Genomic DNA, 27276 nt, shown 5'->3' on the forward strand with positions numbered 1-27276 from the left:
TTTAGTTTCACAACAAATAAAATTTATTCAATTATATATTACAAGTATGTACAGGTCTTGTAACAAGTAAATATTAAAATAGACATTTTTTTTTAGAACTATCGTTCATCAAAAGGCATTATGTTGAAAAAATAGCTTTTTGCTGTGATCTCACGTTGAAACTGTCAAAGTTTTCCATTATTTTTATTTTATTTTTTTTTTTAACTCCATCGCTCTCCTCCACGGACTCAAACGCACACGCGGGATGGCACGCACACAAACACACACACACACACACACACACGTGGAAGCGGCGAGTACACACAGGAAGAAAAAAAAATCTGGAGGGGTGAAAAAAGGCATGCACAGCATCAAATTGTGATGGGGGGGAAGAACACAGACAAACAAGACGGTGAAAAAGCACACGAGGACGTCACGGACACATAGAAAACAAACACTTTGGTCCATTAAAACAGGAGACGTTTACAATCAAAATATCTAGTACTTCTTTTTGTTGGTTTGTTTTTGTACAGCGCTTTTTTTTAACAATAATAATTACACAATTTTTTTGCTATGTACAAATGCACAAGTTCTTGTATGTAGAAAATAAGTTAAAAAAAAATTAAGAGCACAACCTGTACACAAAAGTATCCACACAACGTTTTGCGTTCGTGTGTGTGTGTGTGTGTGTGTGTGTGTGTGTGTGTGCGTGTGCGTGTGTGTGTAAGTGACCCTGCTTAACGCGACACGACGGTGGCGATGGAGGGTTCGGCATCCTATGTGGCGTCCCGGCTTCCCGCGCTGGCCGAGCTGGGCCTTTGGGTCTCCTGGACCGGCACCCTGCTGGGGGAGGGGTCCTAAGTGCTCCCCACCGCGCCGGTCAATCGTGTCGCCCCCATTAAGTGCTTCACATTTTGGCCGCAGCGGCAACGATGGCAGCCGCGGGCGTGGCGTGGCAGGCTCGGCTCATATGGGCGTGAGGTCAAAGTCGTCGTTGACCTCCACCAGCGGGATGTAGAACTCGGGGATCTCGAAGATGCTGGTGGACTTGTAGGTAGCCGGCTCGAGCTCCTGGAGCTTGAGTTGCCACTCCAGACGCTGCACGGCATTCAGCGCAGCCGCCTCGTGCTGCTGACGCATCAGCAGGCACGTCTGAGAAATGCACATAACAAATGAGTGAGTTCAATGAGAATTGTCATTTTATTATTTACAATACATAAACATTGAACAATTAGCAAGTAAAACATGAAATCTAAAATGATTTTATACCCATTGCAACACAGGTGTGAAGTGGAACTTTTCAAGTAGACATTGCTACTGACCTTGAGCTTGTCAAACTTGTCGTCGACGTCTTGCAGCCACGACATAAACTGCCTGGCATTGAATCGGTCCCTCACCGACGTTTTGCCGTCGTCGCTCTGTAACGCAAGCACGCTCGCGTTAAGAGACCGCCGGTCAAGGGTGATCCGGTGGATCCAGCGGTTCTCACCTGGACGTCTTGGGGCATGTTGTAGACTTCGGCATCCAGCAGCACGGTGCACGCGCTGAATGGCAGCGTCTGATTGGCCAGCGTCCTCGCCGCCCGATAGTGCACGCGCAGGACCTCCTGCTCGTTGGACACGATCAGCTTCTCCTGTAAGAGGGAAGGAAGAAAAAAAACATGTTCCGGTGAATCTTGCAAAACTTGATTGATCGAGTCTGAGTAGCTTTCTACGCCATAGAATGGGTGGGAAAAAAAAACAAAAGAAGATGGATGGACGGAAAACAGTGACTATATGCCACCTCACCCTCTCGATGCTGTGCTGCAGGCGCAGTTTCATGCGGACCACCTCCTGCTGCTTGAACATCTCCTTCAGTTGCTCTGGTAGCGAGGGAGGCGGAGTTATCTGCCAGGATATTCCCGTCAATTAATCCTCAAATTCTGCATATCGCGGCACGATACCGATGTTTGTGTGGACTTACCGTGGGAATACACAGCTTGCTGAGCGGGTTCCCGTCCAGGAGGTAGGAGCCGTTGAAGGTGACATATTCGTCGTAGTACTGCGGCGGCTGCGGCGCCACGCTACACAGCACCTTGCGCTTCTCCTCGATCTTCCTCCGAATGTGCAGGAACTCGTAGTAAGGGTTGGCGCGCTCGGTCTGGTAGGGCTCGATCTCCTCCAGCTTGACCGAAGCCACGATGGCGGCGAGCGACTGCTGCTGGACAGGTTCACCGCTCTCCTGTTCAAGGTCCTGCTGTGGGACCGGACCTGTCTGGCAGGAGGGTGGCTTAGGCATCTTCCTTTTACGCGGGTGGGGCAAGTGCAGGTCGACTTCCTCGTCCGAGGAGCGGAGCTTGAGCTTGACACCAGAGCAGTCCGACTCTGGTTCTCCAGACTGGGGGGACGAACTACTTGAGGTGCTACCACTATTTCTACTACTATGACTGCTACTACTACTGCTGCTGCTGCTGCTGCTACTGCTGCTGCTGCTGCTGCTGCTGCTGCTGCTACAGCTGCTCAGGTCGCTGTGGCCTGCCGATTGCATGGCGGCCAGACTGGAGTCTTCAGCCAAGCACTCGGGTTTCCTGTCCACTTCCATGGGCTCTGGGTGAAACTTAGAGGATAACTCCGCAGTCAACTGCTCTTCCAGTGAAGAACTTTGTGGGTTGTCAGGCTTCTGCTGGACATCGCACATCTCTTGGTCCTTAGTCGCGCTGGACTCATCATCCGACATCTCCATCGGAGTGTCACAGGGGACTATATCAGGGGGTCTTGGATTCTCTTGCGGCCATTTCGACTCTGCGCTTGGTAGAGATTCAGTCGTGCTGGTGGTGGGTTCTGGAGTTTCCGTTACCTCCATCGTGATGGTATCAGGGACATTTTCCACACTTTGTTGTTCTGTGGCATCCATGGTCGTCGGTTTCTCCTTCTGGTCCACAACCTGATCTGAAGAAGGGTCCCCCGGCGGTCCATTCGCAGGGAAAGGCTCCCCTTGCTGGAGGCTTTCAGGGTTCGTGAGCTCTGGTGGTTCTGTCGACAGAGATGCTGACGGCGAGTCAAAGTCCCTGTTGGTAGCCTCCGGCTGTGAAGTTGGACTTTCCAGACAGGGGATGTCCCTCATGACAGTGGCATCAGAGGGTTCTATTGGAGGACTACCACACAGAGTGAGACTTGGAGGCTCTCTGTTTGGTGAGGAGCTGCCAGCAGTATCTTTACAATCTGCGGCCGACTCAGCGTTTGAACATTGTTGACCAACGCTTACCTCTTCTCTTTCTGTTGACGTCTCCCTCGTCCGCGGACCCTCTGGATGGGGTTTTGGTGGACTGTCCGTCACCCTGGATTCAGTGGACGCGTTGGCATCCTCATCCAGGATAGCCCTGAGGTACGGCGATTCATGTCTGCCGGGAAGTGTCGACCGCGGCGCATCCGGAAGAACAACGCAGTCCTTATCCAGACCAGGCGGCAATCTGGTGGCCTGGATGACGAGGGATGACTGCAGGAACGCGGGCTGCATTTCAGCCGGCTCGGGGTTCATGTCGGAGTCGTACTCAACGTGCTTAGGGGTCAACATCGCTGCCTGGGAGGAGTCCTCTGAGCTGGCGACTGAGATCAGGGACATAGACCTGGACATGAGGCTGCAGTGCTCGCCTTCGGGCCGCGGGGATCTGCTCAGGCAGTTCTCGACTGCCGACATGACCTTGGCACCGATGGAGGGCAGGCTCTTTCCGTCTAGGGACACGGTCCTGAGACTGGCGACGTCCTTCAGGGGTTTCTCTCTGCCGTGGGCGTCGGAAGCTTCAGAGCTTTTGGAGCGCATGAGCTCTTTGCTGAAGCACGTGTCTGTCTTAGTCCTGTCTTTTGGCCTGGATTTTCCAGGGTCTGGCAGAGGTCTCTGTTTAAGCCTCTCCCGCTCCTTCTGCTTTATCTTCTCCAGGTGCTTCCGGTGCCACTGCTCGATCTCTTGGTCCTTTAGGCTAAGCATTCGCTCAAAGCTGGTCTGCATCAGGTCATCGTTCACCAGGCGCTTCTCTTTTGGCCTGGCGTCTCGGGTTCCGGCAGCGGGGGGTTTCGGCTTGGGTTTTTCAGCGTCCGTCTCACTCGGCTTGACTTTGCCAGTCTTGGTCTGCTGGGAGCGGTCCTTGTGTCGGTCCTTGTCTTTGTGCCTGTCCGAATCTCTGTCTCGCTCCCTCCGGTCTCGATCTTTCTCTGGCGTCCTCCCCACCTCCTCTTTAGATTTCGTGAACGAGGACTTGCCACTTTCAGAGACGTAAGACTTCTTATCTTCCAAAAGTAATTTCAGATTGGAACTCGAGGAAAGCGTTCCATCTTTTAGCTTTTCCTTTCTTTTTCGGTCACAGTCCTTCTCCTTGGAGCGATCGGATCTGCCATGATCCGAGGTTTTCTCCAATGGCTTCTTCTTATCGGAACTCATGCGATCCTTTTCCCTGTGATCCGTGACACCGTAATCTCTATCAGAGCGTTTGTCCGGCTTGTCTCGACTCTTTCGGCTGTCTTCGTGTTTCTTTGCAGCGGATAGAGACTTGAGTTTGTCGCTGTCCTTGTAGTTTTTATCACCTGGCGAATGGCAGGAAGCGACTCCGGATCGCTCTTTTTCCTTCCAGCGCTCCAACTGATTCTGCGGTTCTGCTCTGTCTGTGTGCTCCAACTTGGGCTTTTTTTCCTTGTCCGGATGCTTTTTCTCCATTTTTTCCGGTTCCTTCTCTTTTCCTGCGAGCCGCTTGTCTGTTTTCTCGCGCGTGGGCTCCAGATGTTCCTGATCAACTGCGAGAGTTATGGGCGTCTCGTCCGTCTCCTCTTTCATGTTGTTGCTCTGCGGCAGCTCGGCATCTGGAATCCGCCCGCCGCACTCGCCTCTGTCGTCGCGCTCTTTCACCCGCTCCTCCCTGCGCTCTTTTTTCACCGCCTTGTCCTTGTCACGCTCGTCCCTCGGCCGCTTGTCTTTGCTGCTGAAATGTTTCTCCTTGGCATTCTTCTCCTCCTTGAAAGGGGAGCCGTCAGACATCCTCAGGAGGGAGCCGTGTTCCTCCGCTTCACGTTTCATTGGCGGCGCGTCGTCTGTTTCGTCGCTTTTGAAGAAGTTCTCCTTCCAGAACTCTCTGTCAAACTCCAGATTCCTGTGGCCGTCTCTCCTGGCGTCCTTCTGCCTGTGACGGCTGCGCTCCGCCTCGTACTCTCTCCGATGTTTGTCTTTCTCCTTATGTTTGACTTTGTGCTTCTTCGCCGCTTTGATGTCCAGGTCGGTCTTGCGAACGGCTCCCTCGTGACCGACTGGGCCGGCGGCGTCTCTGCACGGGCTGGCGCGGCCGTCGTCGCGCTCACCATCCCTCTGGTGGTGCTTGCTCTTCTCCTTGTGCTTGTGGGCCTTGGTGCTGGAGCCTTCCGTGGAGTAGTCAGCGTCAGAGTAGTGGTTGTACTTGATGGCATCGGTGGGACACGAGCTATTTTCCTGCTTGAGCGGCGTGTGCTTGTCCGCCAGACCGTGGTTGAGTTTGGGTGACTTGATGGCCGACAAGTGGAAGAGGTGCACAGACGAGTCGTCTTTAGGGCTGAAGGACATCTTGAAGGAGTCCTCCTCACGGCCCTTGTCAGCGCTCTCTGTTACGGTGGCCAGCTGGAGGACCAGTGTCTTACTGTTCTCCTTCCCGTCTTCTTGGTTTTCCTTATTTTTATTCTGGCTCTTGTTCTTCCTCTTTACTTTGCCCTTGTCTTTCTGCTCGCCGCTGTCCTTTTTGACCTTGATGCCCTCTGAGCTCTGGGAGCAGGTGGGCGAGCTCCTCTTGTCGGGTAGGTCCTCCTGCTCGTCGCTGGACGTGTCTGAGCTGCAGTGCACCCGAGGGATCTTCGGCTTCTTGGACTTGGAGGGGGCTTCCCCCTTGGCACTCTGCTTGCCACCCATATTGTTGCGCTCCCTGTTGTCCTTCTCTCTCTGCCGCAATTCTCGTCGCAGGATATGTCGGTCATTGAGCGCTTTACTCAGGTCATCTTCCTCTTCCTCATCCTTGAACTCGTACTCGTCCAGGTCCGGCATGCACGACGACTTAGCTTTAGCCACAGAGTCCTTCTCTGCGTCCGAGTCGTCCATGTTGTCGTCCATGCTGGACGGATTGACAGACGGTGGATCCTCGGAGTCTGCAATGCAAAAACACGGGACATACATGACACGACCTATAACCATTTTACATTGTGACATGTATATAAATCGTTCATGTACCTGAGGAGCTGTCGTCTTGGTCCGAGAGCGCTGCCTCTCCTTTCAACAGCTGCTCCAACTCCTCCGAGTCGGCCACGTCCACCGGCCGTTCGCCGCGCTTGTTGGCCTGGAAGGCGTCTCCACCGTGGCGTAGCAGCAGCTTCACAATCTGGAAGAGAATCGCAGGACGTGGAATGAACCAACACCAAACATGATCTTAACAGATCATCGGTAGAGGTCGTACGTCTTTATGCCCGCTGCTGGATGCATCATGGAGAGGCGTGTCGTCATCCAGACCCTGCGTGTTCACCTCAGCGCCAGCTGCTATTAACACCTTAGCCACATCGTAGTAGCCCAGGTTACAAGCTTCATGAAGCGGGGTCCAACCTGCTTAACACACCGCAACATTTTTTTAGCGGTGTAACGATACATGTATTTGAATTAGGAGTGATATGGTACACAGACGCACTAAGAGAGATAAAACAGTGATAAAGGGTAAGAAGTGGAACACACACATATTTAAAATTAAAAATTTAAAACTGTGTAACACATTAATTCATAAATGTGATAACAAAATTAAAGGGAAAATATTAACAATGTTTGCTGTTCATATGACTTGCAATTGGGATGTAGCAAACATCTTTTGAGTATTTTAACAAAAAAATATTTGATTGCGTTGTTTTGAAAACCCCAAAGTCTAGCGAGTCCACTAGACCCATCAACACAGTCTGAATAACACAAATACAAACACCGCACAAGGGTTAACATGACAACATAGCAAAATGTTAAATAAATGTGGTGATAATTGCAGCTAAAGCGATTAAGTGGAGGGTCCCACCTGCAAAGTCCTTGACGTTGACATCAGCTCCCAAGCTGATGAGCTCCTTGACTTGCTTGACGTCGCCCCGTATGGCGGCCATGTGCAGTGGGGTCTCACCGCGCTCGTTCCGCTTGTTGACCTTGTCCTTCTGCCTCGACGAGGCACTGCTCGGGACCTTCTTGGGCACCGGCGTGGTCTGCGCGGGGTGGCTGGGCGTGGAATCTGTGATGGACAGACGTTAGACATTTCCAATGTAACTAAAGAAAAGTAGCACTCCATAATATTGTCCTTTATCAGGTTTTAGCTGATTTTTCCCCCCTTCAATTCAATGGACATTATGCTGCTCCATCAGGTGTGCGCCCCTTGGCCAACTGAGGGCAGTATAATGAAGACGTGGATATCCACTGAGACAGTCACTTCTCTGTGCGCCACAATAATATTAGTCATTCATCGCAAAGGGTAAGTAATATAAAACTATAAGTAGCGTAACACAGCAACGCCGATCTCGTCAGCGACGTTTTGCTTTGTGTCTCAGCATTAAGCTAGCAGAAGGCAAAGTTGCGTGGTAGTTTTCCATACATGACGTGCAATTCTGTCCGTTTTATGTTGGGTTTAACAGTAAAGTTCAACTGGGAGTAGCAAAAAAACGGCTTAAAGCGGCTTTTCTGAAGAATTGTTCACTACTTGCTAAACTGTTGCTTGTTGTGAAGAGAGTTAACTGCCACCACATTTTTGCTTGCAAGTTAAAAAAAGGAATAATTAAAAAAAAAAAAAAAAAGGGCCCCGCCAACAGCTCATATCTCGATGAATTGGGGGGAAAAAATATATAGTTTCCGAACCCCGCTCGCTGCAAAACAGTTTAGTCAGTTTTGGTTGCTCAGTGTGCGGCGGGCCTAAACAAACTAAAAGCTTCTATGGGAGGGAAATAGAGCACAAACCTGGGCTGTTGGCCGTCATTTGCATGAGTAGAGCCATCTGCTTGCGCTCGGACAGTGGGTAGCCAAACAAAAGGTTGGGGGCTTGGGACTTCTTGCCCCCGGCCTCCTTTTTCACCTTCTTCTTATCTGGTCCATCCTTATCTACAAAACAAAAATCAAAACAACACGTTACACACTGGGAGAGAAATATCTGTGTTGACTACAGGCCCTCCACCTTGTATCTAGGAGCAGATTACAAGTATGAGGTCGAAAACGCAGTACCCCCGCCACCCCCACCCATCTGACTCCCCCACCCACCCCACCCCAGTCTGTGACGACACACACATGCGTGGGCAGATGCAGGGTGAGAAAACACACACACGTGCTTGTGTGTTTGCAGCGGGCGAGGCGGAAAATAGGGGGGAGAGAAGAGACTCGTGGAGAGCAGCAGCAGCAGCAGCGGCATCATTGGAATCAGTGGATTACCTGCGTACGTCCGGCAGGGGGCCGCTAATCTCTCCCCCCAGGTCTCAGCGGACTGGCCTGGGTCTGACTCATCTGTGGTGCAAAGCATCGTGGGAAAGCACGGCATTAAAACGCTCGCCCTGCTCACGTACACGCACACACATTACGTATGAGTCATGGCGACACACAGCGAAGGGCAGCAGTGGACAACATCAGCCCTTTATGCCCACCATCAACCCTCAATGTTATTTTCAACTCATGATTACAATGAAAGACCTTTAAAAAACAGGATGGATCTATATGTAGCACAATCGACGTGGATTCTCACGGAAAACTGTTGGAATTCATTCTGGTATCTGTTTTTTTTTTCACCCGGTCCACTGGGAATTACATTTAAAGCCTTGTAATATTTCTTGCATTAACTTTGCTGACACCCATTCCACAATTCCATACAAACGTGAAGCTACGCATCCTTCCTGTATATATGGTGCAAGATTACATGGCCTTGTTAGTTAAATTATCCACACTGGTGCGGGATGGATTATGACTCAAGGAAAAAAATTTTTTTAAACATATTTGCCTGCTGACTGACTGGTGACAAGTTCGGGTTGTAGTGCACCTTTTACCTCAGTGTGACAAAAAAAAAAATGGATGATGGAATCGCATGACATAATAAAATCATAGTACTAATCCAATGGATGACACTGTTATTGGTTCTAAGAATTCTCACCAGTCCGTGAGGCGCTGTCAACGTTTACACGAAGCAGCGGCCTCCGGGGAAGATGAAAGCTAAGCGCGGCAGCAGCGGTGTAAAATGTCCCGTGGCACACTTTACTGTAATTACAGCATTTAAATCAAAACCAAACACGCTGCGACCAGGCTAAATTAAGAGTCGATGAGGGTAGCAGACAAACCTGTTGCATAAGTTCAAGGCTTTTGAGTTTGTAGTTTGTGTCCAACATGGAAACAGAGGAGAAACTCTTAAAGCGAGAGCGCTTCCTTTCTGAGAATTTCACATCCTGTGAAAAAACAAAACAACCACATGTCCACGTCTGAGCCGTCTCCGACCGCCCTCAAAGCTCATACGTGGACAAAATGGGGAGGAAAAGAAAAAAAGCTGGAGTTGCAGGTTTTAAAATGACTGCAAGGAGTATTTATGGCAGTGGGATGACAACTGAAATCACAATGACCAATTACATCGTAAAATGGAGGCCGTCATATTTCCTCTGTGTTCTCACACAGCTTGCAGCAACATAAAAGTAAAAATATACATATATTGTCGAGTTCTGATAGGCACCCAGATGTTTATTTCAACAACAAAAATAAATCAAGCACTTTTTGTCCTGCTCTTGTAATGCCAAGCATCTCACTTCCTGGTTCTCCACCAATCACCGGCCAGTCCCTCACTTTCTCACACAGACATATGGTGCCTTCAGGGACCTCCGGAATTTACAAGGTCCCTAATAACCCATAACTACTGCTCCCAGTCTTTTCCTGCGTTCAAAACTGTGAGGTGCCCGCCTCCAGCCAGAGCGATTGGTATTGCTCAACACAGCTCGATTCATGTCTGCGGCAGCAATGTATTTTAACTGCAGTTGCAGCGTTCGCCGCTATATCGGGCCTGGCCAAACCGTGTCTCGAAAGCCGCAGCGGCTCTTTGCCCGGTTTCATGCGGCCCTTAAAGCCCTTTTCGCTCTGAACTTGCAGCGCGCCGTTGTCAACCCCATTCATTGTGTATGTGGTGACGAGCGGCACCACAGAAGGGAGCATCGGAAGACTGCCATGGCAGCAAATCCCCTCGAATTGAAACATATTCTACTTTACGGCGGCGCCGTCGTGACTCCAGAAAGGGTTTCTAATAGAAGTGGGGCTGACAAGCGATTTACCTGAGGACAATGGAGGAAGCCTTGATAAATAAAGAGCATTTACTGCATTAACACATCGTCTCATCTTGATTTGCCTTTTTAAAATGAGCAAAGATTGGGTTTTCTTTGGTAACACTGAAAGATACGTTTTGTAAACCAGTGTTCTGCCTTACTTTTACTTCCTGGGCGGCAGCTACGTCAGCAGTTCCAGATATGAACACGCTGTTGCGCGTATGATAAAGGGCTTGCCCGAACGTGGCGATTGAACAGATTACATTCGGCAAGCTAGGTACCAGGTACGTGCATCTCACGCATGCACTCTGACGCAAATAAGATGGAGGGGGAAAAACGTTGGGAAGTGTTGCCTACCAAGTTCACTTTCAAAATGTGAGGGGGGAAAAAAAAAAAGAAAACAGAGCATAACAACAATATGAAGTTCAACACAGGACGTTTTAACACAGTTGTTTAATGTAAAGGCAACCCCACAAAAACAAAAACAAAAAAAGTTTATGTATGCTCATATGTATAATATGGCACTTTGCAGTAACTAAAAATTGTGGCTCTAGTTTTAATAAATGAATGCTTTAATGTGATGATAGTCATTCTTATTGGAACTCTAAAAGTAAGTTCCCTGTAAAAGTAAGTGAATCAGCTGAATTTACAGAATATTTTCACGTCATTGCACATGGTCAGGATGGTACCACCTCTGCCTCAATTTGAGTCAGGAAAAAACCCTGATAGTGATTCTCAATTGCTATTCTTAATGGTTTTGGTGTTATTTGACAAAATTAATCAATTTTATTGTTTTGCATGCACCCAGAAGAAAAGCAACAACCTTGTTTTTTTTTTTTTTTTCAGATCCAACAATGCAAGACTTTTGCAATTTCAGCATTACAATTACAATACTTTTCCACCTCAAAAATGGACAAACATCAGTTAAACTTATATTATAAAGGGCGCTGAGATGTCTGCTAATTCTGTAAATAAACCTGATGCAGCTAAGCCTCTGACCAGTCTCTGCAATGTCTAGTGATAAGCCTTTGGCAGTATATCAGCATTAGGTGAACGTGTAAGTATCAGTGCAGCACAGGGGGCGAAAAAAATACTAGCGCGGTGCTAATGCTAACTTCCAGCATCCTGTAAACAGCCTCTCTCTGGCTCTTCAGATAGAGCCAAAACACAGTTTGAATGTTTAATCTTATTTTATGGTAAATATTATTTTGTTCATTTGAGAATCTTTCGTTTACTGAAGAATGTACGGCGAACCCTAACTAACAAGTAGTTCAACAACTGTCCAACTGGGGTAGTGTTTGCACATGGCAACCTGCCAACAGAGCTGACAGGAAAAAGAGGAAGAGGTAAGGAGTCCTTACCGGTGTCCGAGTCTCGCTCCTCCGTCGTCGTCCGGGGCGGACTGTTCGTGAAGGAGAGCTTGCGCTTCATGGAAGTCTTGACTTTGCCTTCCTTTCCCAGCAACTCGCTCCGGTCAAGCTTGGGCGTTTTGGTGAAGGGGGACAACTTGTCTTTGCACTATTGGGGAAACAGAAAAACAAATGTGAAAAAGACAATTTTAGGGCTGCAAATATTTTTTTTCCATAATTGAGTAAATCATAAACTTATATATACACACATACACCCGGCACGATCTGCGGAACGGTTGGTGGGAAAAAAAACAAAAAAACAGTGCGAGTTCACAATAAGACAACATAATTAGTCTGTATTCACTGTAATAGCAGCAGAGGAAGTTGAAAACCCTCATGGATCATGTAAGTCACATGCATAGGAGCATTTTGTCAACTTGGGGAGAAACGAGTCCTCAAATTAATGATACAAGATATTTTTCTGCCTTTTGTCCCAACACATCATTCTGACAGACAAGTCAAGGACGCTGCAAACATACTCAAACACTAAGTAATACATTGAGTCATTGACGCCAATGCCTTAGTAGACTTAAGTTGAAATTGGCCCGCGTGGTGGCGTGTGTGTGCGTATAATCTAGTTCAAATATATAGTAGGCGCGGATGAAAGCAAAAATGTTGCCCCCCCTCAACCATTTCGCGATGGTTTGCAAATGTGAACTTCTCACAGCGTTGCCAACAGCCAGTCGGCATGGAGAATGTACTGTTTTGGATGTAATGTATAGAACCAGCATTTTGATCACAGCTCGGCCGTTGGCAGCAAGGCCGCGATTAGACTCACATCATGGTGTGGAAGACGGAGGAGCAAGGAGAAGAACAAAATGTCTTTGTGTAAAGAACCGACCGTCACTGTCTTTGTTTTATGTCTGAATTAGTTTGGACCAAGTGAGATGCAAAATAAGCACTGTAAATACTGTGTAAAGCTTTTTGCTTTCTGTCGTCTACCAGCAGCACCTGGGTGACGTCGCTTCAGGTGTTCGTTCATCACTCGGCTTTACAAAGCATACAGACGACCGACTCGTTTGACTATTCGTTGAAATACGTCCATGCTTTCTTGTCCGCTTTTAGCTGCTTCGTGGTGCCGCTCTACTCTTCCCCCCCATTTCTGCTGTTCTCCTTTCTTTTCTGCTGTGCGCACTTGATTACAACTGACAGTATGCACGTGTTGACGTCTTTACATCATCGAGACTCGGCGGTGGATGCGTGCCGACGTATTTACGTCATCGGTGACGTCGACTATGTCGACTAGTCGGGACGGCCCTAATTCGTTTTTACTGGCCCAGTAAGAGTGGATGTGGACAATTTCCTAAGGCACTCTGATATTTTCTAAGATATGCAAAAACTGCATTAAGTGTTTTGGTGTCTTGACATACTTTGAAAAGTAAGTCACCCACTTTTCTTTTTTTTTCCATAATGGGTACATTACAGATTATGAGCGCATACCAGAATAATGCTGTATCTCCTGTCGAAAGTGGAAGATATTAAATAGAACAAACAAACCCATTTGTATTATTTCATTCCCTCGCCCAATCAGAATCAATAAGAGAACTGATAAGGAATTAGCTCGACAAGCAGTATTGATAATAATCGGAACGGCTACGTTCTTTTCAATTCGCATCAGTAGCTGTGGTGCTGTGTTCCAAAGGATTATCCCGATGATGCTTTTTTCCTTTCAACAGCACCTCAGCTCTGGCTATTTTGTAGGCTCTCTGTATAAAATGTCCCAATGTCGGAGAACTTAGTCAAGATGAAACTTTCCCAACGTTCTCATAAATAATTGGTGATGCAAGACTTTTTGAGCATCCTTTTCCAAAAAGTCAAGATAACCTCCGAGCTTTTGGAAAAGAAAAAAAAGTGTGGAGGCGACCCAAACCAGGGACTGTTGACTGGAGGAGGGAGTCCGTTTTTTTTATTCCACGAGGGAACTAGTTGTGACATATGGAATGTGCGGGAAAACAGAAGGCAATAATTAGGGAATAGAGCGTCTTGAATTTCATAGCAGTCGCTATAAATACAGCAATGACGTTTTAATGTTGCCAGCGAACGAATGTCTGACATTTAAGGCTACAAGTCGTTCCTTAAATGAAGCTCAGAAGAAGGCAACTTGGGAATAATAAAGGGCAAGGAATCAAGGTTTGTCATGTCGGTACCTTCTTTCCTGCTTGCTTTTCCACCATGGCGCCATCTCTGTCGCTCCCAGGTTTGGCCATGGTGTGGCATCCGACTAGCTGAGACAGCTGCGGCACAGCGGGTTCATCATGCACCTGAAACCAAACAAAAATGTCACGTGAATTTTCAAGAATGGCAGGAAATCCAAGTCAGTGATTCAAACAAAAAGCAAGAAAATAGTTGTCATTTTTAATCCATCACTTCTTAAAGTATGGTAGAAAGAGGTTAAATCCTTTTCAAAGGGCAAGTCAACCCAAACATATTTTTGCTAAGACTATGTTCTATGCAGGCCCACTAGTTGAAACAGGGCATTCTGAATAATATTGCATTTGTGGAATATGAGTTAAGCAGCAAAATCCACCCGTTTTTAGCCATCTCGGGGGGGCGGCCATTTTGTCACTTCCGTCGACTGAAAATGACATCACAATTGCTCAGGGCTCAGGTAACGACCAATCACAGCTCACCTGTTTTCACCGAGCCATGATTGGTCGTTATCTGAGCCCTGAGCAACTGTGATGTGAAATGACAAAATGGACGCCCCGCCCCCTGAGATGGACAAAAACGTTGATTTTGCTGCTTAACCCATATTCCACAAACACAATACTAATCATAATGGCTTGTTTAAACTAGGGGGCCTGCATAGAACATTTTCATGAAAAAAAATGTTTGTGTTGACTTCCCTTTAAGTCATTCTGCTTCCCCTGCTACTCTGGCAAGTGCAATTTATCCCCAGAGTTACTTGAGTAAACCGAGTAAATGTAGCATATTACCATGTGCAAGTATACTTTCTGCTAAGTCACAAAAGACCTCTGCTAAATCACACACCATTTCCGCAAAATATCAGTAGACCTCCACAGACCTCATTTCAGCCAGCAGCAAGGGTTTGTGAGTTGGAGTAGAATTAGGAGTGGGAGGTACGTAGGATTAGGTGTTAGAGGGAAGATTAGTGCTAAGAGATGGGTTAGGAGTAGGGCTGCCTGATCAACTAAATACACGGCAATTTTTTTTTGTATTACCGTATGACAACGCTATTTTATTTTAGTTTTTACTTTTCCGATATGACAATATCCTACTTTAAATCTGTATTTGCTTCCCAGGACATTTATGAATAAACACAGCATTTCCGAGCAACAGCGCTTGTTTATTTTTTCAAAGGGCTTCATACATCTTCTGAGAAACAGTGCTTGCCACCAAGTCACATGACACTCTTCGAATGAGGCTTTTTTTTTTTATGAGACTCGAAAATGCAAAAAGAATTTTAACCGTTTAAGCAACGGTCATGCTAATATTGTGGCGATTTAAAATCGCCCAAACCTTGTTAGGAGTTGGTGTTATGGTTGGGGTCTGGGTAAAGTTAGGTGTTGTGGTCGGATTAGGAATTAGGATAGGGTTGAGGCCACGTTCATTTTTTTTTTAAAAACAGTTTAAGGAATGGTCATGATAATATTGTTAGCGATTTATATCATCCACCCCTAGTTAGGAGTTGGAAATAGGGTTGGGGTCAGGATACGGTTAGATGTTGTGGTAGGATTCAGAGTTAGGAGGGACAGCGTTCTAAATTAGGATAGGGTTAGGGTGTGCGGTAGGAATAGGAGTTACCCGATCCTGAGCTCTGATGGAATCGACATTGGGTTAGGATTAGGAGTAAAGATAAAGTCTAGGTTGGGGCAGGATTATGAGTTAAGATGCGGGTTGATGCTGGGGTACGGTTAGGATTTGGATAAATTGATGATTAGGGTAGGGTGAGAAGTTAGAGAAACTGACATTGCAAGTATTAAATAATTCAGTTTCCCTGCCTATCAAGAGCACAAGCATACAAAGACAGAGTACACCCCCCTGCTGGATGCCAATGAGAAATCAGACATTAGTCAGCAAACACTTTCATCAGCAGAAGGGAGGCGGCCAACCTTAAAAGAGACACCGGCCCCTCGCACAAGACTAACGTGGCGAGGGTGGGCGGTGGCACCTATAATTACGGCAGCGTGCGGGCCCCTCGCCAGCTTGGTGTTGGCCCGACCAGTGGCGCCATTACCCTTAGGCTGTTTCAAGTTTGGATCAAACCTCGACAGTTCACACAGACGACAGCTAAAATGATCTTGGCATGCTCACACGGGCTATTTGAGGGCCGCACAAAAAGACCATCAAGCGCACAAAATTAAGCGGGTGAAAAGGGCACACTGACTGGCTTTCTGGTTCCCCTACTAACTCCACATTGGAATTGCGGAATACAATCCAACCTTGGGGCTGCATTAATTATATAATATTGGGCAATCCACACATCCACACGAGGGATTGTTGTAGTCAGGTGGGCATTCGTCAGTGCTTTAGTCTGTCTGTGAGTTTTTGTCGGTATTTCAGGACCGCCCGGTCAGTCCGAGTCAGCCAAACAGCGTTGAGAACGGACCTACCGGTACCATGTCACACGCAGGTGCCGCACTCCTGAGACACAGCAAAAAAAAAAAAAAAGCAGTGTTGTGTACCTTTCACACAGACGCAATGACACGTGCCCTATATTATTTTCATTTCACCCATCACCACGCACAGGGTGTGTGTATGTGTGTGTCTCTTGTTTTTATTTGATATTTTTCCTTTATGTGGCAGCGTGTCTGCGTGTGTGGCACCTGCATGTGACGTGAAAATGATGTTCTCGACACCAATTGGCTGCCGCCGGCGAGGGACGGACTGGGACTACGTGGGTCGGCCGGGTAATACCGCCCAGAAATTATAGACGGATAGACCAGCTCTGGTCGTAGCGGTGGCGCATCTGTATGAGTACCACATCCAGTGTAGTAACCCGATCCTGCGACTGCAGCATGGGACGAGGGCTAAGAATAGCAATGGGGGCCTGACACGCAGCAGGGGAACAAGCAGCCGCAGTAGCATCGACGACACCAATGGACCTTTTGTGTAGCACAAAGGAAAACCATACCGTGGCGTCCACTTTGCGAAAATGTACTATCTCGATGGTGACGACAACACGGGGGCGAGGCAGACTCACTGCGACAGCAAACAGGCCGTCACATGGTGCTAGCATTGTACGGTGTCAGGCTAAATGATGGTGTAAGGGTGGGTGGGGGTGTGCATCTATTCCTAGTCGCCGCCCCTTCCTCCACCACTGACTCTCTAATGAGTAGCAGGACAAAGGCAGGAGCAAAAAAAAGGCCTGATTACTACAGGGGAGAGTGAGGGAGAAAGAGGGGCCGGGGCAGCAACAAAGGGCCGCAGAGATCCAGACGCCCCTATAGCGTGACGGCGGCACTCAGGGCTTCACGCCAGTGCCAGTGACGCGTCGTTTAAAATGTGTGTTTTCACTAGGCACGCTGTCAAGATGACTCAAAGGAATTGACCTTCAAACAACATATGTGATTAAATGGCACATCAGAGGAGAATGCAAACCTCCACCCTTGGGGAGGTACGAATTATTTATCATGTATAGCTGGTACTGTATGGAGTTTTTGGGGCCGGCCTCTTTTTCATATGGAAATAATAATTAGGGGGGCATGCTGGATTCCTTAGCTTAATGACGCACAATGACACGCCGGTAAAAAGAGACAATAATAGCTCTTGTCATACTTGAGTTTATGTAGATACTGTGTGCCTATCTATCTATCTATCTATCTATATATATATACACACACATCTATATATCTGTATATGCATACAGTATATACATAAACTCAAGTATGACAAGAGCTTGGGGAAAACAATGGTGCAGCACATTGCCAAAGACATGTCTTATGTGTTGATACTATGCACACTCATGCTGTAAAACCATAATTTCCCAATTGCCTGACTGCATGATGAAGGATGATATTCTATTTGCCCATATAAGAAGTAATGTGTTTACATGTTTTGTGGAAATATTTTTAACCAGTACTCCCAAAATGCCGGCCATTAAAGTGAGTCTGAAGAATGCAAGTGCAGCCACTGTGAATGTAGGTTAATGATAAGATATGCAAGCGTTGGACAAGAACAATGACGCCTTTGCTGGCGATTATGGGTTAAAAAGAAGGGGCGGGGCGGGGTGGGGGGGCCACTGGGCATTAGAGTAAAGGTTAGGACCTAGGCTTGGGACGTGTCCTCGTTCTAAAGCGAGGGCAAGCTCACATGACCGAGGAAACATTTGCAGTCCATACGAGGAGGTTCCTCCACTGTGGATCAGGTTGGCTGAATAAGAAGCACATGAGTGTGTCTAATGCATTAAAACAATTACAAATACCTAGTGGATGTTCTCCTGGAGATGTGAGGCAACTACTTGAAGCAATCACAAGAGTGCTAGGGCAACAAGTATGTCTGGATTTACAGTGCAGGTGTGACAGCCGAATTATCATTTCATGTTATATCCAATGTTTATTAACGTGTCTGCGATCTTTACAGTTAGTGGACATTTGCATGTAAACAACTATACAAGTGTTAACCTCGGGCCGCATCAAAATAGAAATAAATGAGAATCAAAACGTTTTTCCTATCTTAACAGTGAGGCCTTCCAACAAGTCAATTTATTTATCCCGCAAAAAATAACCTCAGCGATTACAAGTCTTTCTTGTCACTTAAATGTATATTGTATGTAATGTATGCAAACCAAAATGGACAATTTATCAATTTCGGCTGTGGGTCCTTGAGACTTTGTTATGCGCTCTGTTATTGTGAGACATGTCCACCCAATTTCATGTCTAAAAACTACTGATTTGTTTACATTATTGTTGTACTCTGCACTTGATTATGTACCTTTACAGTTTACAGTATAGTTAGTATACACTTATTTAACACTACACCTGTGTAGCAGACTTATGTTACCAAACTGCACATCAAAATATTTCGTAAGTTTATATCTGTAATTGTAGTGGAAACAATTTTTCAGATTGATTAACAGAGATAGGCATTTGGTCCTGGACGGACATCCATGTTGTGGACCGGGATAAAGGTATGTATTTAGTGTAGGAAAAAGGTGGATATCAATTTTGTTTCTTTAACTAACGGTTAACATTTAGTACATACCTTATTCCATTGCATACAAAGTATGTCCTTGTCCAGAACATCTTTAGAACGTAAAAATCTCAGCCAGCGCCGCTGTACGACTCGGAAGCCGAAGTCTTTCGTTTCCTTCTAAAATAACTTTGGGTTATTTTGCAATAATTATTTTATTGCAAAATAAAATCGTAACCGTAACGCATATAGCAATTTTTGGGATTTTTTATTTTTATTTTTTTTTTTAAATCGCATTAGATTAGATTAGATTATTTTCCATAATCGGCCAGCCCCACTTGAGACCATTTTGTCGAGCACAATTTTTTTCCTAACATTCTAAGGAGATGAACTGAGTGCAAAATGGCTGCTTCTAATCAGAATGGCCAACTTCCTGTTAAATTTCAGGCATGGGTCTTTCAGACTTTTACGTGTGCCATGTTATGATAGAGATGTCCAGCCAATTTCATGGTGACCGGAGAAACTGATATCGGGGATTAGTTTTTGTTTTTTTTTAACCTTTGAGGGGTGTGACTGAGTGAGAAAGAGCCTCTTCAAACCAAAATGTCAGACTAAAAACAAAAACATTTTTGCTTATTTTCTGACATGTTACGGCCCAAACCAATGAATGAATAATAATGATTTTTATGCTTGTGCATTTTCTTTAGTGTCAATTTGAAATGTCCCGTTTTTTAATTAAGGGACGGAAATTAAAACAGTTCATTTCTTAATCCATTTCATCAACAAAATAAGGACAGATTTGTTATCAATTATTAAAATAATCGTTAGTTGCTGCTCTAACACAACGTAGTGACGGTCTGCGAGTAAATCATTAACACGCTTAACGTGAAACGGGAAAATGGAAAAATGTTTTATTTGGTCAATAAACATGCGATTTGTTCCCTCCCTCACGATTAAATGAGTTTCCTTATGCAGATCCTTATGTAATTGTCCCTTGGTCAATGGGCTATTCTCCAACTTAAGAGGCTTATGGTCTGGCGGCTATATTATCCTTGTATGGCAACCAGGTTACACTGACTGTACACACATAGGAGGAAGGCTTGAGCAAGGTATTCATGATAAAGCTGACATTCCAGTGCGCATGGATGGACACGGATCCATTTAGGCTGTCAGTTAATGTGTTAATTTAGAAATTGGCCTCATAATCACTTCAGTTTACCGAATGTAACCGTCAGCCAATAAAACCCGACGCAACCACAGCAACAAAACATCTTACAGGCACACAGACCAATTGAAACATGATAATGTTGGCTTTAAGTGATTTAATAGAAGTAGGACAATATATTGATGTTGAGATATCGCATAACTATATCGATGCAATACAATAATGTTTATGTTTAATTTCGCCGATGATCATGATCCCATGACACTGGGATAAATCTTTGAGTGTGTGGAAAAATAACATCAAAAATACATTGCGATTTCTCTGGAAAGGAAAATGAGAAAACTTGGAGACCCACTGGTGTAATGATAACTATAATGTAAAAGGAGCACTATTATTATTATTATTAAATATATCACAGTATCAATATTTTTTCCCCAGTTGCCACTTGATTATTCATTGTTGTGTGCATGACAGGCTGCTGTCATTGCCACTTTAATTCAAACGTTATAGCCAAATATCACATTTTGGAGACAAACACATCCAATAAATGTAAATGTACTCAAACGTTAAATACAACTGAACCACACTTAACCACTGCGCTGACATGGATTAAATACAATTCTAAGGCACTGTAACATCAAGCACAAACAGTTTAGACATTTAATTCAGTAATTCCCCCCCATACAATTAGGGCCGAGCGGGTAGGGGGAAAAATAATAATCGTAATTACTTTGATTGAGATTGAAATCACCATTAATAGCACGATTATTCATTTATTTCAAAACTTCCAAAATTAAAGTACTCAAAACTACCAAACCCTCATGTCCATTCATCCCTGAACGCTGAACACTTCATTCTTTTTGTGAAATACAAAATGACCTTGTAAATATCATTTGAAATCCTCTTTCATTTTCATTGCGCTGCGGCCACACCTTTGTTGCAGCCACATTTTCTGCATTGCATTGTTGCACACCAACAAACCGTGAATAAGCATGTCTTTATCATATTTATTTTATCTTTGTTGTTCTAATTTTTACTTTCACAATTCTTGGGACTTACTGGGCTAACCTGCAACCTGGGGTAATCTATTTCGTGCCATATGTGAAAATGCGCATTGGTACAAAAATATAAAAATTAATTGAATCCTCGCAAATTCAATGTTAAATGAAACAACTTAACAATAAAAATAAATTAGTAACAAAGTAAAGTTAGAATATACTAAAACAATCGCAATAAAAATGCATAAATGCATAAAAATAAACACCGGCTGTTCCTTGTGCGAACTAGCTTCCTATGGGCAGTGTTGTGAGATAAGAGTAGAAGAAGAAAGTTGCAAATGAGCTCTATTAATATAACTAGTTATTCATTGAATACAAAAAATATGCCTTTGAGTTTTGTTATATTATGTGACCATATGTGTTTCTACAGCAATGGTGTCAATATTCGTTAATATAAGTATTCTCTCTCCCGGGGATCGAGGCTACTTTTCTGTTAGCCTGTCAAGAGATTTTACGTTGACTTTAGCATTAGCACTGCCGATGTTTTAAAAACAAAGCACGTCTTGTATTTAACTCAACAACGTGTGTAATTATTTTTGTTGTGCGTTTAGTTTTACAGTATACTCCAACTGGGGTGTCATTAAACAGCTTTATAGCATGCGCAGGGAGGGCAGAATCACACACAAGTCACACACTTGCTGCGCAAACATGGTTCATTCAGGGGTACTTTCACAACGTCAGGAACTTGCAAACACACCGTGCCGTTTGGCACGTTAATCATTTTTTTAGCTGACTGTAATGTTTTTAAGATCGAGAGAAGCTAAAATGGAAATCATGATCAAATTTTGATTAATTGCTCAGACCTAATACCATGAGGCGGCCCAAGTACTACGAGTAGTTCTACAACCATGCTTTGAGAATGACTCCAGTAGATGATTGAATACAAGAGTACATTTTCACGAAATGTACATGAATCAGAGAGCCTTTTTCAAACACTTAACACCTTTTATAAACAATCGCTGATGCAATGTTACCTGTGCAGTTAATAAAGGTTTAGTAATTAGCTATGATTTTCCTAAATGCTGAACAAAATAGCTTTGAAAAATGAACAAATCGAACCAAAGTGCGGATATTGCACTTTGCTAAAAAGAAAAGATTAGAACTTTTATATATTGTTAAATTGCATTTGCCGGCATCCATTTTTTTCCCAAAAAGACAAACTAGAAAACACTTCAAGTCGCTTTAATGTAATCCATTTTTAATTGTATACATTGAGAATCTTTCGTCCATTGCAGAATTTATTGCTGATTTTTTGTCTTTCTCTTGAACTGTCACTAAACGTGTTCTCTTTTTAAGACCAAAGAAACGCATGTTTATGTTTTGCATTTCTTTCCTCTTTAGACCTAATGTGAACCGAACCGTGACTTTAAAACCAAAGTAGGTTCCGACAGTAGGTTACTTTAATCAGAAAAACTCAACACGCTGGAATTTCAATTTGCTAAAAAAAACTCAATTATTCGCACCAATCTGTGTATTTTTTAGCAAATTCTTCAACATCCTGCTCCTTCTGGTGTCAGCTGACCGGTTTGAAAGCAAACAGTGCTGTGATGGAAGATCCAAGTCCATTTTGGTCCATCAGGCAAGCGAGGCTTCTTGTGGGATTGGAGCCGGAGAAAGCACGGGGATAAATGTCTCAAGATGATGCAGACAAGGGTTCAGATTGCTTTTAGTAATAGTGGATATGTGCATTTAAAAAATATCTATGTATCAAGTCAAAAGCTTTGTGAAATGGCTGCCAATAGGCGAAATACATGCCAGGTCTGGATTTCTCACGCATTGTATTCTAAATCATCTGTAAGCCACTTACTTTTAAGGGTGGTGTTGTGAGATAAATTTGAAATTATGTTTTAAGTGCTTTGTAGTCATAGATTGCAGTGTATTTACAGGTTAATCTATGACTTATAGACAATAGTAGACTAATAGACAAGCGGAGCCTCAGAGGGGATCGAGCCTTTTCTGTCGCTGGTCCTTCCCTCTGGAATGACCTCCCATTGGTTGTTAGGCAAGCCCCCTCTCTGTCCATTTTTAAAACACAGTTGAAGACATATTTCTTTTCTCTGGCTTTGGATCAGACCTGAATTTTTCGGCTCCTTTCCGGTGTCAATTGTATATAGTGTTTTATGTCCATTTATTGGCTTTATTTATTTATATTTTATATATTATTTATGTCTATATTTATTAATACATGTACCATAGCCTTTTATTGTTTTTGTTTGATTTATTGTATTGTAAAGTGCTTTGTTACAGCCCTAGCTGTTATGAAATGCGCTATATAAATAAAATTGTATCGTATATTGTAAAATAGTAAACATGGCAGGGGCATCCATTATTCAAATTTTCAAAGGGTCACTCTCTATGATATTCCTTCTTTTGCTATTTGGAAAACGACGTTTTGGTTCATTTGACTTTTTGGATTATTTAAAACGCTTGAGAGATTATTTTGGATGCATTATGACATTTACTAGCAACTGATGAGAATATTGAAACACAATCATGGGTCCTAACTATGGGTGTAACGGTACACGTGTGTGTATTAATACGTTTCGGTATGGCATGTTCGGGTCGGTCCAATTCCGTTCGGTTCGGTCCACTTATTAGCGCGAGTTTACGCACGGGCGCTACTGACTGTTGCACGCGGAAGAGGACGGTAGCGGCACAAAAGAGAGAGCCAGAAAAGAGCCAGAGCTCGAAGGTCCCCCCAAACGTACACTGCCGTCTTCTGTTTGGGAACATTCTGGCTTTCCTGTTAAAATCGCAGATGGGGAATGGTCCGTGTATAAGTCCCAAAGTTGTGTGCCGACATTGCTTCATGAGATGGGCGGCAGGTAGCACGTATAACACGCACTGCATCATCTGACTGTGAATGTTTCTTGGACGAGGGAGCAAAAACGTCAAACTTAAATAGCAAGATTTATCATATTGTAGCGTCTTCCATGAACACGCCGTCAGACGTAGTTTATTTATCAGTTTTTATTAATCCAAGTACAACTGCTCGCGCTCTTCTTTCTCCGCTGCTCCACTCGCTTGCCGTACGATTCATTCATGAACCTCGGAAACATAACAACTCAGCAACACACAAATCCGACCACAACACAGATAACCCAATTCGTTACAATATGCTGTTCAACTTTCAAAGATTTCAATGCCTAAAAAGTGTATACAATTTCATAAAGACTTTTTTAAGTTACTGTATTATAAAGAGTTTTAATATAGTTAGCAATAATTGTAACTGTTATTCTATTTATTTATTTTTTCATCACAAAAAGTGTATATATGTACTGTAATGACAACTTGTCTAACATGAATATTTAGATGTGTCATAGTCATGGGCTGTTGCTGCTGAGTATTTAAAGATTTCAGTGTCTTAATAATTTATAAAATTAAGAGATCTTTATTGTTAGTGTATTTTATATTCTGGTGTAATTCCTTAGAATATCACCCGAATGGTTAGCTTTTATTTATTTTTTTCAAAAAATTGTACCATTTACTTGTCATCTTTTCAAAATAAACATATATTTTATTAAAAATCTGGGGTTTTTTTGCACCGAAAATATACCGAACCGAAGTTTCCAAAAAAAACAAACCGGACCGAAATGTGATTTAGCGTACCTTTACACCCGTAGTCCTAACCATAGTGTTTATGTATTTTAGTGCCTAAAACAGACTACACAGTGCTGGGTGACGAATCACTCTTATGACTTACAAAAAAAAAACAATTTAAGTGGATATTTTTAGCATTTTCCATGGTTCAAAGTAAGGTAAATGCAGAGTTATTCAGTGACGTATTGGAAACGTTTGATCCGAGGTATGTGCTGCCAAACTGCAAATATTTTGCCGAGGTCACTGTGCCTGCCTTGTACATGAGAAAAGACTGAAAGGGGCATGCATTTAATCATTTTACGATGTTAGGGTTAGTTGATTTAATTGTTGAATATGTAAAATTTAAATTTCTTATGGAGGTTGCCATACATGCTTTGAAAAAGGGGACATAGTACCAAAAGGAAGAAGTTCTTTTCACAGCATCTGTGGACTTGCTGGGGTGGGAAAAAACTGTTGCTTGTTTGGTATCTGGAGAAATAAAGCAATTCCCAGAAGGGGGCGGGGGGGAACTCTACAATTTGTTTTGAATAATTTCATTGTCATTTGCTGTTTCTACTAGCAAAGCAGAACAAATCCAGATTGGCATGCTGTATAACCCTTCTTCCAGCCACGGTGGTTTGTGCATTTTATTGCCTCTAAAGTGACAGTTTAGAGTGCAGGCAGACGTTTTGTGTGAGTGGAAGCCATGTACAGTATATAAAAAAGGCGGCTTTTGTATCAGGAGGCAACACACCCCCAACATGTCACAATCAGGCTGGACTGACTGGCTGGGAGGATCCTGTTGTTCAAAACCACCCTACTGTTGTACAATAATGTATTTTAAATGATCTAAAACGACATTTAATTTGCCATTTTGTCAATAGGTCGGCAACCACCCTTAACACAAGTACAACGCTATGTTCCGAAGCCTTAAAATGTACAATGAGATGACATTACGCTATGTAATAATATCCCGAATACAGCTATCATGTTACGACAGGGTTGAGTACGTTTTTATTTTTATTTTTTTGTTGAGGGCAAAACAAGTCCAGCTCACCAAGACAAAAGCCCCACCACCACCGCAGACACACACCAGTGTATACCCCCTCCCGCATCCCTCCTCCCTTCTCTCGTCCCCAGCTTGGAAGCTAACTGAGCTAGCTCCACGACTTCAACACAGCACAGCCGGGGGACGTTTCACCCCCTCGCGCCCGCCATGCTTAGCCAGATATCCAGCCCTCTAGTTACGGTGGGTGCTAATGAATACAAACGACCATACGTGGCACTCGTAGGTAAGACATGGACAGACGTTTCCCCGCACGTAGGTTACGTCAGTTTAGCTTGGAGCTGACACAGGGCTAACAGCAACTAGCACGATTCCGCCTCGCCGTCCGCGGGATAAACAACAAGCGGCACGTCGCCTTACCTTTTACGTTGGCCGTCGTGGATTCATCAGTGGGTGGCTCGACGCGAAACCGTTATTCGTTTGTTCGTTTCCCCCCCACCACCCCAACCCGCCCCGCTTCCAAAAAGGGGGAAAAAGCTCGGACGTTAACCGTAGCCTACGGCAGTGTGACGTTCATCGCCGCCTTTTGAAAACATCGCAGCCAGTTCGTTCGTCCTCCTCCTCTCTAGCCGAGAAAAGACCAGCATAAACACGCCAGCGGCCCGTCTGATTGGTCTGTGCGAGACATGTGACGCAACTTGGGCCCTCTGATTGGTCTGCGAGGGCCCATGTGACGCAGCCCCAGTTTTACACCGAGCTTAAAAGCTTCTCCAGCCGGGGCGCGGAGCAGGCTGGCTTTGGTCTTTGCTGCTGTTGACGGCGATGCAGTACGTGCGAAGGTTATTTAATCGCTTTTACTCGGCGTAAAACGTTGAGCTGGTAAGAACAATCGCCACGCTGTTGCGTTGTGCTAGCTTTAAGGGCATAAATTTGCCTTTTTATGAGGGAGGGGGTAGAAAGGAAGCGCATTGACGTCATTGGTGTTACGCTGAAGAACCTTCTGAAAAAAATATTTTAAGTGTCATTTAAATTCTCCTTTGCACATTGTTATACCAAACGACATCTTGCTTCTGTCAAAAGACCGTCAAGCCAATTTCTTTTCGAGTCGAATCTGTTGCGCAGTGACATTTGCATCACACGCACGCACGGTTGCTCTTATTTAGGGTTGTTGCGCATGCGCGAAAGGTCCTATTATGACATGTTGCGAAGCAGGCTTTGGAAAAGGCAAAGAGAGGCGTGCAAGGGGGGAAGGGCTCCCCCTCCCCGGCGAGACACGAGTACGCCACCGGAGCCAATGATGAAAGTGACAGCGGTGTGTGACAAAAGGCGTTATCGCACAATGGCTCGCCTTCATTCATGTTTTTTTCTTTGTATTTGTAAAGGAAGGAGGCTCAATAGTAAGTGGTTGTTCCATTCTTAGGGTGAGACAAATGTTGGTGTACACGTTTTAATTACAGGCACTGTGACTAATTGCAAATAACTTCAGTCAAGAACAAACAGTGGATTGGAAAGCAATAGGCATGGAAGGAAGGCAGAAAATGACGTTTTGAGCAAAGGATGCAAAATAAAAAGCCGCAGATTTGAAAGCAGGGGAATGAGGAAAGGGAATTATGGGGGGCAGGTATAAGAGGGAAGGAAGGCAGTCAAGAAAAAAAGGTCTGGGGTTGAAGGAAGAGGCGAAGAAGGCAGGCATCAAAGTAGCTTTAAGCAAAGGAGG

General features: G+C 44.6%; 1 protein-coding gene and 1 long non-coding RNA gene across 3 annotated transcripts in view; one reads left to right on the plus strand and one right to left on the minus strand.

Moving 5' to 3' along the window:
* Nucleotides 1-26321, minus strand: ankrd12 (ankyrin repeat domain 12). Of its 2 annotated transcripts, XM_086042465.1 has the most exons (13): nucleotides 25980-26321; nucleotides 13807-13920; nucleotides 11612-11768; nucleotides 8395-8466; nucleotides 7930-8070; nucleotides 7010-7213; nucleotides 6416-6558; nucleotides 6193-6340; nucleotides 1942-6110; nucleotides 1767-1865; nucleotides 1469-1612; nucleotides 1302-1397; nucleotides 1-1131 (listed from the first exon to the last, which is right to left on the minus strand). In XM_086042465.1, exons 2-13 carry the CDS (start codon nucleotides 13864-13866, stop codon nucleotides 946-948), a joined length of 5619 nt encoding a protein of 1872 aa, XP_085898591.1. In that variant the 5' UTR covers nucleotides 13867-13920; nucleotides 25980-26321; the 3' UTR covers nucleotides 1-945. The 2 variants fall into 2 exon arrangements, with proteins under 2 accessions (XP_085898591.1, XP_085898592.1); XM_086042466.1 differs by lacking the exon at nucleotides 8395-8466 and having other exon boundaries at nucleotides 25980-26320.
* The window catches only part of LOC147140965 (uncharacterized), an 8100-nt gene continuing 6606 nt past the window's right edge, over nucleotides 25783-27276 (plus strand). The window contains exon 1 of the long non-coding RNA XR_015088298.1: nucleotides 25783-26438. This is a non-coding gene — a long non-coding RNA (uncharacterized LOC147140965). The remainder of the gene's footprint in view (nucleotides 26439-27276) is intronic.

This window comes from Filicampus tigris, chromosome 10 (genome assembly GCF_054856515.1).
Source record: "Filicampus tigris isolate MCC_2025a chromosome 10, RoL_Ftig_1.0, whole genome shotgun sequence".
NCBI lineage: Eukaryota > Metazoa > Chordata > Actinopteri > Syngnathiformes > Syngnathidae > Filicampus > Filicampus tigris.

Coding starts and splice junctions, on each gene's coding strand:
- ankrd12 (XM_086042465.1), bottom strand. CDS start 13,866: ATGGCCAAACCTGGGAGCGACAGAGATGGCGCCATGGTGGAAAAGCAA. Junction 7,214..7,929: donor AATGACGGCCAACAGCCCAG/GTTTGTGCTCTA, acceptor TGTCCATCACAG/ATTCCACGCCCAGCCACCCC. Junction 6,559..7,009: donor CAACGTCAAGGACTTTGCAG/GTGGGACCCTCC, acceptor TGTGTTAAGCAG/GTTGGACCCCGCTTCATGAA.